General features: G+C 29.2%; 1 protein-coding gene across 1 annotated transcript; it reads left to right on the plus strand.

The window, feature by feature from the left end:
• The first annotated feature begins 8920 nt into the window (after positions 1-8920).
• On the plus strand, positions 8921-15141 carry LOC108462445 (early nodulin-like protein 2). Its single transcript, XM_053024619.1, has 5 exons — positions 8921-9229; positions 9308-9825; positions 10613-10619; positions 14231-14431; positions 14513-15141. The coding sequence occupies exons 1-5, from the start codon at positions 9052-9054 to the stop codon at positions 14953-14955; spliced, it is 1347 nt and encodes a 448-aa protein (XP_052880579.1). The 5' UTR covers positions 8921-9051; the 3' UTR covers positions 14956-15141.

The following is a 15141-nucleotide window of genomic DNA, read 5'->3' on the forward strand; positions in this document are numbered from 1 at the left end:
GATGGATTTTACCCATAGTTCAAAATATTAAAAAGAAATTCAATAATTAATTAAAATGGGAACCTATTCAAAATTTAGTGAATATAGATCTGTTCAAAATTTAATTCAACTACTTGAATTAAAATTTAAATTAAATTAAATTATTAATTTTTATATTCAAACTCAATTAAAAATCATTTATATTTAAATATGAACATATTTATTTATGGGTTGCTTTTATTAAAATATTAAAAGGTGCAATTTTTATTGTGAATGATATTTATGGAATATAATAATAATTTCAATGTCGGTGAATTTTAGTACACCGTAATCTGAAACAGGATTTAATTTTGTTCCACATTTTCTTTTTATAAAACTTTATTGCTATACGACATAGGGGAAAAACAAATGTTTTTCATGGGATGGGATAATATGGTCCTTTCTACAAATAGTTGTTTTTGGGGACTAATTTCCAGCTATTTACAAATTTTATTTGTTCTTTCGTTATATTTCTTAAAAATGAAAAAAATATATTAAAATAATATAATATTAAAAATTTATTTCGTACTTAAATTTGTCTTCAATGATTAATTTAATACATAAGTTTTTTTGTCTCAATTTAGTATAAATTTAGGCTTTATTGTTCGATTTTTATACTCAAAATAAGTAATATTGTGCCGCCTAATAAATGTTTAATACAGGTGTTTCAAAAGTAAAATTTTAAATACTAAATTGAACATTAAAATCAAACAGATCACATTTTAATAAAATCATTATTGATTTTATATGTGATTTTCGTTGAAATTGTTATATAATAATAAATATACGATCTATTTAAATTTAATTATAATATATAAATATATATTCTTTAGTATTAAAAAGAAATAGTAACAAAAGTAGAATTTTTTGAATAGTTTATATTTTTATAATTTTTAAATGATTAAATTAATTATATTTTTATAATTTTTAAATGATTAAATCAAAATTTTATTATTTTTAAAAGACTTAAAATATAATTTTATTTTTATTAATTTAAAATTTTAAAAATTTAAAAGACCAAAATAAAAAATTTCTATTTTAGGGGATCGGGGCCTGCTAATCTCTCCCTTAGATACGCCCTATTTACTGTCTTTGTTTTACCAAAAATAATTTATAAACTTTTCTATATATTTTTTTTATGTTTGTTTCATAAATTTTAATTTAATTATAAAAATACTTTATAGGAGAATACAAAATAAATTGAATTTTTGAATATTTGAATCTCCCAACTTTTTATAACTAACTTGAATTTTATATAAAATTTAAATTGACTCAAATATAATATTATTGTATTAATAATAAATTTAATTTAATTTACATATTGATATAAAACATTATTGAACATACATATTTAATTATTTACACTTAATAATATAGTTAATATTATCTATTATTTTAATAAATTATTTAATATTATAATTTTATTTTAATAATAAATTTAACATTAATAATAATTTTAAATTTCAAATAATATTTTTATTGAAAAATATTTATATGAATATTTTAGTAAAAATATATATTATAATTTATAAATATTTTATAATAATAAATAAGAATATTAAAATAATATAAATATAAGTATTTATTTAAATAATGCTTAATTTTATTTATCCTTTTAACTCCAAAATCTCATTATGTATTTTTATATATGTAACATACGTAATTTTAAGTTAGATTTTAATTAAATATTATTTATTATTAAGTTTATATATGATATTAATTATTATTATTATTATTAAGTTTAAGGTAAATCAATAAAACAATGCAGTGATTATTCACACTTGGATTTATAGTTAATTCACCTACAACCTGCTCCAACGACTTCCCACAAAGTTACCTCTAACAATTACTACCCTACGCCTATTATTAAGGCTTACTATATTTTAGTAGAGTTTAGTATATGATACGTATTTGTTTTTTTTTTTTTAATATTTATACATGGCAACATTTCACGGTTGCTTTTGAAGTTTTAATTTTACTGACAATGCATTAAATAAATTTTTATTATTAATTCATCTGATTTGGGAAAATAAAATAATTATTGCTGAAAAGTAGATACAAATAAAAAAAATTCTTAGTCTGATCATTAAAAGTATAAGAATTTTCAATGAAATTTTATTATTTTGACATATTGATTAAGTTGTCCTCATGTGACGTAGTATATGATTGGTAGAAAATAAATACGTTAAGTAGATGAATTTTAATAGAAACTACCCACGATGATAATAATTGGACTAAAATTTTAAATTAAAAAAGTTAGAAAGATTAGATTTTTAACTTTTAAAGTACAAAGGCTAAATCTCAAATTCTATAGAAGTACAGGGACTAATGACTTTATTTTAAATTTTATATTTATAAAAGATTAAATATATTTTTTTTATATTTAGTTTCAATATTTAAATTGATACTATTTTTTTTTCAAATTAGTATCCAAATTCAACTTCCATCATATATTTTAGTCCTTTTTTTTCTAATTTTGTTAAAATTCAATTATGTGAATCATTCAAATATTACACATGAAAAGTACCTCAACTGATGATGTGTCATGTATTCCACATGTCTAAATCTAATTGATCTACATCATTCAATTTAATGCATTAATCACATATGATGTGCCATAATCTAGTCTATATATATATATATGTTTTTGATTGAGTTGGTACCTTAAGTTAAGCGAACACTATCTTAGCTGGAAAATGAGTAAACACACTAGGGCAAAGTCGAAATTGTTGATAAGACGGGGCCGGGATATTTTTATAAAATATACATGTTCAAAGTAGGCTTGGATAGGACCTACTTTTAACAATGTATTTTTAAATTCAAGATAATCTTGATTACCAAAATTTAGAGAAAACAAAATTAAATTAAATAATCAATTTGTATTAAATATTATTATTCTTAATTAATACTTAGATACCATTTATACTTAGATATTGCAATTATTAAAATTTATTTTTACAATTAATATTTAGATACTAATTTGAATTAATTTACAGATTTAACTAAAAATGTTACTAAATTTATCATAAAAATATAAATTCTATTAAAGGAATTAAATTTATAAAAAAACTTTTGAGGCAAACACAAATTTGTTCCTTTCTAAAATACTAACTATAATATCAAAATAAAAATTTTAAAAACCAAAGAGACTTAAAACGAAATTTCTGATTAAGCCTTGCCAACTCCCTGAATTCGCCTCTACAACCCACCCTTTTTATTAATAAATATATATTTTTTGAAATTGTAACGCCCTGAATAATTTATTTCTCTTTCTGTTAAATTTAATATAAATGTGTGTCTGTTTTAATGGTTAAATATTTTAGGCATGTGTGAGAGGTCTTGAGTTCAAGTTTCACCTTTTTTAAATTTTGTGATTTTTGGAATCAAGCATTATCTTTATTCAGTGGACTTATATTAAATTATTTGTAAATTTATGTCAAAATGAGTTTGCTAGTTTGAGTGGTAAGAGAAGTAATGTATTAGAGGTCCTGAGTTCAAATTTTTGCATGAGTATGGATGTTATATTTTTGCTCAGTTGTCTAAGAGAGTTTCGGGTGTATTTAAATTCTGAGGTGGTTGAGATATTGTGGGATTTGAGGGGGGAGTTATCAAAATATTTTATTTTATTTTTATTTTCAAAAAATCGTTTCTCTTTCTTCCAAAAAATTCTGACGTGGATTCTCTTCTCCAGTTTTTCTTTTTCCCCAAATTTCTTTTCTTTCACTTTCTTTCTCTTTTTACCTCCCACCTTTAATTTTCATTGTTTTCTCTAGTTTCTGTGGAAAACTTTCAGTCTATCGTCGCTATTAGGTTTTATGATTCTTTCGGTTGGCGAGTATGTTTGGCTTCCAGTTAACTTTTGGTTGGGGTTTTAACAATGTCAATCGGTAGTGATTGATTGCTGGTAATTTGTGTTTAGGAGCAAATTGTGGAGCTGGGACTTACACTGCTACAGTTTAGTTCGCGTTAGAGGCGATTTGTCATCAGTGGTAAGTCGAGTTCTTGTCAATTCTTGTGTCGAAATTGATAACCAATCTGCTAAATCCTTGTTGGGGTGTTCTATTTTAGGTCTTGGAAGATTCGGGATAGTTTTCACCTCAAATCGGTAATAGGTGTGTTCCCAAAACGCAAAAAATTGAGTTTCGGCGAAAGCCAAAAATGGCTACTGTCGATGCCACACGGGCGTGTGGCCGGCCATGTGGATGGCCGTGTGCGAGCCACGGTCATGTGGTCAACGAAGGCATGGTCATGTGCAACACACGGCCGTGTAGTGGCTTGAGTGTGGCCGTATGGGCCACACGGGCATGTGAATTTTGGGCCAGGTTGTGTGGGGCCACACGGGCATATGGGCCCATATTTTTGAAATTTCCTCTAGGGTCGCACAGGTCGTTCTAATCAATTGTGGGCCTACCGTAGGGTCATTGAGGGTTAACCAAACCTTAAAACTGTAGATCTAATAGTTTACTATTCTGTTTTGAGTAAGATAATGCTATGCATTTCTGATTATTCTTATATCTGTACGTTAGCATGTTGAGCATGACTAATATGTTATTCTGTATCTGTTTCTGTATATGATTGTGGGGTGGGATTTGTATATGAGGAGGAAGTATTCTGTACAGCGATCATTGCCTATATTCTAGCAGTTTGGCTGCACATTTTCTCACATGTGTTGTAATGGCATGATATGGTATGTAGGGATGTGTGGGTGTTTATAACCTCACATGGTGTGATAGGATGGTCGGAGTTAGCGTGTACAGGATCGGGATAGGATTCTGTGTTTCTGATCTATATATCTGATTCTATGTACTGTATCTGAAAAGGCCATGAGCCTGACTCTGTATTTGTATGTTTGCATGCTTATTTCTGTTGGGTTACACACTAAGTTTACGAAAACTTATATCCATTTGTCTGTTCTGTTCAGGTAATCCACAGACTTAGGCGAATCAGTACGGCGGAGACTCAGCGGTGACCATTCGACTGAAAACTATTTAAAATTATTAATTTATGGTTTTATTTACGATTTTTGGTTTTATTTTGAGAGTTTGTAATTTCTGGGGCTCTCTGGACTTTATGGTTTTTAACTGTTAATAGTTTACGTGCATTGATAAATTATTTTATGAAATCGACGGTTTTTATGGAATTTTTTTTTCTAAAACAACAAATCGAGTTTCTAAAATTATCACATTTATTAAACTTTCGCTGTAGTAAGTGTTTGGTAAACAAATTAATTAGATAAACGTTTTCCGTATAACCATGACGATCACAATGTATCAAAATTAAACGATTTATCAAATCAATACTATTTTCAAAACCCATTCCTTGTGACGTCACCAAATTTGGCTATAACGTCTAGATAGAGTTTGGGGTGTTACAGAAATATTAAGCTGGATTGAAATAACACCCAAAAATAGAGCCCAGTCCAGCCTATTGGGCCTAAACAAAATCCTCCAGAAAATAAAGAAAAACAACAAAATTAAATAAACTGATCCAACATAAAATGAGCTGTCATGCTCTAGAAGCCTCTAGTATAAATTTGGTTTCAATTTAGTATAAATAATTAAATTTTATATTTACTAAAAGTAATGATAGTTACAATAAATATTTGATTTTATAAATAAAAGAGTAATACATTAAAAGATGAACTGAAAATAAAAATAAAAATTTGAAAATCATATATTTATTAATTAAAAATAAAAAAGCTTGAAATAAAATAAAATGTAAAATACATTAATATGCTTATAAAAATAATAGAACTTGAGACTCAAGGATAAAAGTACCAATATTTACCCATCTGACCAAAGAAGATGATTTATTGTTATAATAAACGTTGATAATGGTGGTAGAACGATCGTAAAGCAATAGGAAAATGAAAAATAAGAACATACAGATTTTACGTGAAAACCCTTTCGGGAAAAAAAAATCACGTGCAGAGGAAGAGAAATTCACTAATGTTGAAAAACGAATGATACAAGAGGAGTTTCAACTACATCTATTTAACAGTTGAAAAACATTATTCTCCTTGTTTTCCCATTGTATTTATTTTTTTAACAAGTGATGAGATTTTGGTCACATAATCTCTAACATTTGTCCATAAAAGTTAGAAGGTGGCTGAGAAGCTCATCCTGCTGAAGTTCAATAAAAATACATCTAGCTGGACACGTTTTCACCTTCTCTCTCCAAAATCGGGCTATTTTCGTAAATATCACAAAAATCGGCTTAATCCCTCAAATATGTTTCAAAATCAGTATATATGCCTAATTTAACCCATGATTATAGTTATAATTTTAATTATACTTATTATTAAAACAAGATTTGAGATTTAGAATAAAAGGTGGTTTACACAATAACTATGCCGAGAGGCATAGGGAATTGGGTTGATTGGAGGCTTGAAGTTGGAGATTTTTCTGATGGAGCTTTTGCTCATGGTGAAGGGGAGTTTATGCAGAGTGTGGAGTCTGATAAGAATCACATGATGGATGGTGAATATTAAAAATTCTATTCAAGCTAATTTGACGTGACAAGTCATAATCAAATTCAGTCATGTGTCATGATGTGTCAAGATGTTAAATACTTTTGTTTCCTTAAAATTTTTCTCGTAACTTGGTGTTCTTGGTTGTAATTGTTCTTTGTTCAAGCAACTTTTTGTTTAGGCAATGTCATTTTATATTTTACGAAGCCAAAAGTCATGTCTTCTTTAAATAAATCGTTTAGTTGAAGTTGAGATGGAATAGAGTTGTCATTGGCTTTAAAGAAATTTGTATCTGTGACAATTATAACTTTTCTTTAAAAAAAATGACATTTTTGTTTTACAAAAATTGACCTTTCTTTAAACGTGGTTGTCGGGGTGCTATAAGGAAAAATGTATAGGAAGGGGGCAATGTTGAAAATAGTCCAATTGTTGAAAGTACAAAGCATGGGGGGACATTAAAATCCTTTTAATTATATTCAACATATTTTTGCTGACTCTAATTTTATAATATCCATAATATTAATAATATTAATTTATAATTTAATATATTCTATTGTATACTTTATATTTTATATATAAGCTTAAGTACTAAAAACCTCTAAAATTGTTGAAAAGTGCCAACATCGTTTGTCACATCGGTATTTAATGTTCTATTAATGACTTAAGAAAAAAAAACCTATATTTGAAGGGGTCAATTGATTTTTAGCTTTCGATTATAGATCCAATCAACTACACTTTTCAATAAGGGGCTCAATTGATTTTTTTTAATTATTTTTCAGGGGCTCTTTTAGTATTTAAGCCTATATTAAAACATTAACTTTAAAATCGTAAATAACTAATGACATATATACGTACTCAAGATTTATGATAATATTATGATAAATAATTTAATTTTTTTATTTTAACATCTCTTTCATATTTTTAAACACAAAATTGTGCTCTAAATTTACGATTTTCACACAAATATACGTGCGATTAGATTTCTAGTATATCTTAATAATTTTATAATTTTAAAATTAAATATTAAAACCGTAATTTCACATTTTTTACATTCCACGTTTCTTTTTGGATTTTAACTTTCATTTATTAAAAAATTGAAACTAAACGTATTTTTCCCTTTTTTAATTATTAATTTTTTCACTCCACTTTTTTATTTCACATTTTTTCAACTTTTAAATATTCCACGTTTTTCCTGGATTTTAACTTTCAAATATGAAACAAAAATTTGAAACTAAACGTAGTTTTTTTCTGTTTTTTTAAATATTAAAATTTCAACTTTTAAACATTAATTTTTTCACCCACGTTTTTTATTTTGGATTTTAACTTTAAAATTTCAAACTAAATATAATTTTCCTTTTTTAATATTAATTTGTTCACTCCACTTTTTTTTTCAGATTTCATCTTTTAAATATTAAAATAAAAATTTTGAAACTAAATGAAATTTTTCCAACATAAATATTCAATAATTTTAAATATTAAATTTTTTATCAAAATTAATATATATATTTTAATATAACCATAATTCAAATCCAAATAATCTTTTGGGAGCATAGTAATAAACATTGATTATTGATTTAAAATGTTGAACATTAGTCCAATAGATTCCGGTGTTGAATGTCCAAGCACTAAAGGATGGTGTGTGTATTGTTGTAGTCCTTTAAAATGTTAAAATTAAGGATTTCAAAAATTTTACTTTCATTTAATATAATTTATTTTTAACTTTAATTCGACTGATATCGATATTGTTACCAGTGTAGAAAGATATAAGTTTAAGCGTGTTCAAGTGTCTTAATCTTTCTATTTAAGGGTCGAAAGAGGCCATACTTAATTTTAGCCATTGTATCGATTTTTACTATCAGTGGGAGAACTTAAATTTGAATCTTGAATAAAATAAAAAGATATAAAAGACACATTTGTTGTAACAAAAAGGGTGACGATAAAAAATGCAGTCGACATGTAAATTTATTATTAACTTCTACGTAATTCTTTTTGTACAATTATGATTCGAATTCAAACTATTCCTAATGCTTCAATTTTAACAAGATTTTGATTGTGACTATAAATAACAGTAAAACACAAATCTCATCACCTCATTAATAATAATATTCTCAATTTGAACTTACTAACAATATTTGGAAAAGAGACTAAGCTTGCCCACAATCCGCAGACGATCCTAAATAACTCAAAAAAATTAGTCATTATTATTTTTGGTTGTAATTAGAATATCCATTATCAGCAACATTGATGAATCCTCTTGTCGTACCTGCACTTAAGAGATAAATGATTAGTGATAAAAAGAAAGATAAGCAACAACCACATTTCACCTTACATTAAAATTTACCGTCATTATTCACACATGGGAAACGACTTTCAATTAATTGGACCCATTTGCTTTTTCACCATCTTCCGAAGTGGTCACACAGCTCCATATATTCTCTTATATAAATTCTCTGTTGAGGACGATGATAAACAGATTACAGATTACAGCTGAAAAGTAGATACAGAGATCAAAGAGGAGGTGACTGACTGTAAGCAGAGAACACAGCAATTTTTTTTTTTAAAAAATGGGTGGGAAAATCAGCATGGCTGCATTTTTTGTAGTTTTGGCTGCAAATGTGTTGCAGAGTACGTATGGTGCAACTTATAAGGTGGGTGGCTCCACTGGCTGGCGAGTCCCTACCAATATTGATTTTTACGAAGATTGGGCTGATGATAAAGTCTTCGTTGTTGGGGATGCTCTTGGTGAGTTTCTGAGCTTGTTGATTAAACATTTTAATTGAAATTTGATATGTATATGTTGCTCTTCTTTTCTTTTTGCAGTTTTCAACTTTACTACTGGAAAGCATAATGTTGCAGTGGTGACCGAAGCTGCTTACGAGGCGTGCAACACCACCGATACTATAACTATCATATGCGACGGACCGGCAAGGATTACCCTTAACAGGACCGGCAATTTTTACTTCATTTGTGCTGTCCCCGGTCACTGTTCCGGCGGGCAAAAGCTCAGGGTCGAAGTCAGAAATGGGAACCGCCACGCTGCTGCTCCCGCACCTGGACCAATGCCCAATAGTAAGCCTCCGAGCGCCGCCACGCCGAGCCCCACCCCGCATGGAACTTCAAGTCCTCCTCGTCCGAGCGCCACCCCGCGTGGAACTTCAAGTCCTCCTCCTCCAAGCGCTACCCCGCCTGGAACTTCAAGTCCTCCTCCTCCGAGCGCCGCCACGCCTGGAACTCCGAGCGCCACCGGGCGTGGAACTTCAAGTCCTCCTCCCGAGGCCAACTCAGCTTCTCTCCTTGTTGCTACTCTCTACCCTATCTTGTACTTGTCCATTGCCTTAGTTTTGTTGTGCTGATACTGATTCTATGTTATAACCATTATGATGATCATATTTGTAGTGACATTTATTATTTGAATAAATCTTGGTTCAATTTCAAATGGGTGAATTATCTTTTATCTTTCTCTCCTCTCTTCTCTCCTCTTAATAATATGACAATTCTTTCATAAAATGGAACATATTTCATATTCAATCGAAGAATTTTCATTATAAAAGATTAGTCACTAATAATAATGAATATCTTAATTTTGACAAAGAACATATATATTTTTATGTACATGAATTTAATTTTAATGTTTAAATTGATATCTATCTATATATATATTTAGTTTAAATTGATACCAATTTAACTTTTAATACTCATTTTAGTATATTTTTATAACTTCATTAAATTGGATTATGTGAACAATCAAGTTGTTTCACATTGTAAGATAAGATATGATATGTGTGCCACATGTTTAAATTTAACTGTTCAAGTGATTTAATTTTAACGAAGAAATATGTAATGGTATGAAAAATAAAACAACTTAAACACCAAAAGAATATTAAAACAACTAAATATTACTATGTTTTACAATTGACTACAACTCTAGTTTAATGATGTTGGAGTTTACTACAAAATTGAATGTTCCAAATTTAAATTTCAATGATAAACTGAAGAAAATATGTTTAAAATAAAAGTGGGTCTGTTGCAATTTTTTTTTCTAAAGATTGATCTTTAAGAAAACATAAATATCCTTTAAATGTTCTTCAATTTTTTCTCTATAACTTTTGGTGATTTGATTTGAAGGTCAAAGGTTCCTTATGTATTTATATTTATGTTATATTATAGTTAAATATTTATTGAGCTGGTGTTCTAAGTAAACCGAGCATTAATTTTGCTGACTTAAGTTTATAATGTGGTTGGTATCAATAGAAGTATCCACTTTCACTATCACTAATCTGATCAAAATATTTTGATAATGTGCTTGTATCTTTTTGAGGATCTTGTGTAGTTCGTTTTTATCATTGGGTAATAGATTGAATCAAACAATATTATTTTCCAAGGATTCTTATGTATTTTACTTACCATATATTAAATATGTAATTAATGAAGATTTGAGCTGATTTTATGATCTTCTGTATCTTTATATTAAGGATAATTGATTTGATGAGATTTTGGCAGATTAAGATGAATTTACCTTGTGAACATGGATTCATACTCTAAATATGGAAGGCTTGTTCAACATTAATAGAGAGGTTTTGTTGTTAAGGCAAGTGTTTTTTTAAGTGGATGTTAATGTATCAATTGAAGTGGCCACTTTTGTTAGCAAATGGACCAGCAATATAATTTATCTTATTTGGAGTTGGAAATTTGTTAAACTAATTTAGTTGGACAATGGCTTAAATGATTTTTTGGATGTGTGCTAGATCATATTTGAAGATTCATCTTGTGGAACAATAAATATTTAAAGATCGGGTCAAATCAAACAATCGAGTCTCGTGGAATATGGAGATTGAATCAAGACTGATTTGAAGACTTATCCTAAAGATCTCTTTGATTTACTTTGGACTCTACGAGGATCCTTGTAAAGCCTTTTTTAAGTCTATTTTAGTGGGGTCTTGATTGTTATTTATCTTTATCTTAGCCGACCACAACTCTTATATATTTAGAGGCTTGTGTAAGTTAGAATGATGTAAAGAAAACACTTCCAGTTCATAGAGGAACATCATTTTGTAAGTGCATTTAAAACCTTTTGTTGTTAGTTTTACAAAGTTCTCACGGAGAGAAGTTAGTGATGAAAGGTCAAATTTTTAAGATACAATAGTGAAAATTCTTCATGGGGATGTGTTAAAACTAGCTTCATTAGTTGTATTTGTTTCAAAGATAGTGGATTCATCTCATTGAGCTCAGGCCCGTTCTTGACACTTTTTGGGGCCTTAACAAAATAATAATATGGGGTTTTAGGTTCTTTAAAAGTTGGAAGAAATTTTTTTAAGTCCATTAAAAGTTGATAAAAAAAATTTTTGGGCCCTTAAAAGCTAATTTTTTTTGGGCCCTTTAAAAACTAAAAAACAATATTTTGAACCCCTTTCAGCCCTGGGCCCTGTGCGGCTGCACCTCTAGACGACCCCCAAGGCCGGGCCTGATTGAGCTAGGCTTCACAAATATAAAAAAACCGAATTGTATAATCAATTTGTTGTCCTCTGTTTTGTTTTGTTTTTCGCAATGCTTGAAAAAGTGTTCACCTCCACAATCACTTTTGCTCATACTCTGTATCTTGTAATTATTAACTAGTTCATGTAAAAAATTAAAATGAAAATCACTAAAAAATCCAAATATAAATATTGTCATATAAATAGCCATAAACAATATTCATCTAAATTTTAGCATTTGAACTTTTATAAGATTTGAGATCTCAAATTCAAACGTTATGTAAATAATGTGTTGATTTTTTTTAAAATTTTATTCTACTTTTAAGTCCCACCATACGTGGACTCTATTTAGATATATGCTAGTTTTCAATTCATTCTTGCATTGTACTAATTTGATTTAGGTTATTTACTAATTGCGATTATACTTATCATTTTAATTATATTGTTGAAACAAATTTTGAGTTTTAAGATATGATAATGTTTTAAAAATTGGATTGGTAGTTGAATTTATTAAACCATTGATTTTTAATTTAATTAGTTCAATAGAATAATTAAAAATTATTAAAAATTAAAAATATATAAAATTAATTTAACCGATTTTTTATTCTAGTTTAATTAATTTGAATCATTCACTCAAAAATTAGTTCAACTTATTTATTTGGTCGAATTCTATTGAAGTGATTCACACAATAATTATATCGAGAGCTACAAGGAAGTGGATTGAATAAGCTTGAAATCGAGTATAGTTCAGATGGAGCCTCTAGCTCTTGGAGGAGGGGATTTATATAAAGTGTGTAATCTAATATGGATCCTACCACGTTGATGCGCTATTACATATATTCAAGAGTAGAGTAGTAATTGATTGGAAAGATGCCATCTGACCTGACTTGATGTAATCAGCTATAGCTAAATTCAATCGTGAGAAGTTGGTGTCGGGTTGTGACAAGGCAACGAGTTACTTTAATTTCCCTAAGATTTCCTAGTAATTTGATGGGCTTGATTTTAGAGGCGTCCATGGCAGGTTGTTTCCAATTAAAATTTTAGGTTTCTTTCGGTTCCAAAAATAATTTTAAATTTTTGATTAAATTCAATTCAAATAAAAATATTAAAATTTAGGTTCAGTCCAATCCCACCATATTAATTTTTTTATATTATTTTTTAAAAATATAATATATTAAAAATTTAAAATAAATGTATAGACTTAAATAACACTAAGATAGGTGCATTTAGTAAGTAAATGCCTCTAAAATAGTAACAAAATTAACAATAAAACAATATATATATATAATATACAAACAATAACAACAAAATAATAGTAAGATAATAGTGAAATAGTAGCAAAACAGTGAGAAAACATTATTCAGACAGTATTATCTTATGTCTGACAAAACAAAATAATAGCAACCTAATAGAGAAATAATAGCAAATTCAGATCAAGCTGAGTTCAAGTAAAAAAAAACTTACCCGAGACCCGACTCGTAAATTTATTTTTCAAATCTATATTTGAATCTAAATTCTTTTACTTCTACCAAGTCATAAATAGGTTTACTTTGTTGTAATGGTTGTTGATTCATACAACACTACTAAGACAATAACGAAAAAAAAGAGCCATGTCTTTTCCGAAGGAATTGATGAGACATTGTTTAAAAAAGTTTGTATGGATGTAACACTTGTCTTGAAAAAAACCATTGACCTTTCTTTACTCCTGGTTGCCGGGGGCCTATAAGGAAAATATATAGGAAGCGGCCATTGTTGAACAGACTCCAATCGGTGGTTCCCGTGTTGAAAGTCCAAGCATTAAAGGATGGTGTACCTACTGCTGTAGTCCCTTTGTAATGTTAATATTAAGGTTTTAATCTTACTTTAATTACGTTTTGAACAGATTAAAATATACAATAGTAAATTTATTAATGATTTCAATATAATTTTGATCGTATAATTAAATATTTTTTATATTTATTTTACTATTTATGAAATTTTAAAATTTGTACGAATTTTCTGTGTACTTTTGCCAATATGTGGATGCCATTCAGTAACTGCCCCCACCCACGACCCTAAATAACTCAATTATGGTCTGTCTTCACACATGGGAAACGACTTTTAATTAATTGACCCATAAACATGAGCTTTTTTCATCATCTTCCAAGAAAGTCACATAGCTCCATTATTCTATATATATATGTTCCATTGGTGAAGATGAAGATATACAAATTACACATTACATTTGAAAACTAGAGACACAGATCTAAGAGGGGAGCGACTGAGAAGTGAGAACACAGAAAATTTTCAATGAGTGGGAAAATCACCATGGCCATGGCTGCACTTTTTGTAGTTCTAGCTGCCAATGTGTTGCAGAGTACAAATGGTGCAACTTATACAGTGGGTGACTCTACTGGCTGGAAAGTCCCTACCAATAATGATTTCTACGATGATTGGGCTGATAACAAAATCTTCGTTGTTGGGGATGTTCTTGGTGAGTTTTTGAGCTTTAAAATCTTTGTCAATTGAGCTTGTTGATTCGAAATTTGATATTTTTATGCGTATGGTTTCGCAGTGTTCAATTTCACTACCGGACAACATGATGTTGCAGAGGTGACGGAAACTGCTTACGATGCATGCAACACTGCCAATACTATATCAACCGTCAGCACCGGACCGGCAAGGATTACTCTTAACAGGACCGGCGATTTTTACTTCATTTGTGCTTTCCCCGGTCACTGTTCCGGCGGGCAAAAGCTCAACGTCGAAGTAAGAAATGGGAACAACCGTACCGCTGCTGTTCCCGCACCTGGACCGAGTCCCACCACCACGCCTGTAGCTACCAGCCCCACCACCAGTACGCCTCCGACCGCTGCCACGCCCACCTCGCCTGGAACTCCGACCGCCACCGCGCCTGGAACTTCAAGTCCTCCTCCTGGGACCAACTCAGCTTCTTCCCTTGTTTCTACTCTGTCTCCTGTCTTCTTCATGGCCATTGCCTTAGTTTTGATGTGCTAATTATGCTATTAATTCCATTTTGCACTTTTTGTTATTTGGTGTTATGTGAGATGAGATCCATTGTTTTACTATGATAGTGATAATCATATTTGTAATGTTATTTGGTATTTGAATAATTTTTATTCATTTTTCCACATACATATCATTTTATTTTATAAAATTATGGTAAAGTTTCTGTATTAAAAA

The sequence above is a fragment of the Gossypium arboreum genome, chromosome 13 (genome assembly GCF_025698485.1).
Source record: "Gossypium arboreum isolate Shixiya-1 chromosome 13, ASM2569848v2, whole genome shotgun sequence".
NCBI lineage: Eukaryota > Viridiplantae > Streptophyta > Magnoliopsida > Malvales > Malvaceae > Gossypium > Gossypium arboreum.

Coding starts and splice junctions, on each gene's coding strand:
- LOC108462445 (XM_053024619.1), top strand. CDS start 9,052: ATGGGTGGGAAAATCAGCATGGCTGCATTTTTTGTAGTTTTGGCTGCA. Junction 9,230..9,307: donor CGTTGTTGGGGATGCTCTTG/GTGAGTTTCTGA, acceptor TTCTTTTTGCAG/TTTTCAACTTTACTACTGGA. Junction 14,432..14,512: donor CGTTGTTGGGGATGTTCTTG/GTGAGTTTTTGA, acceptor ATGGTTTCGCAG/TGTTCAATTTCACTACCGGA.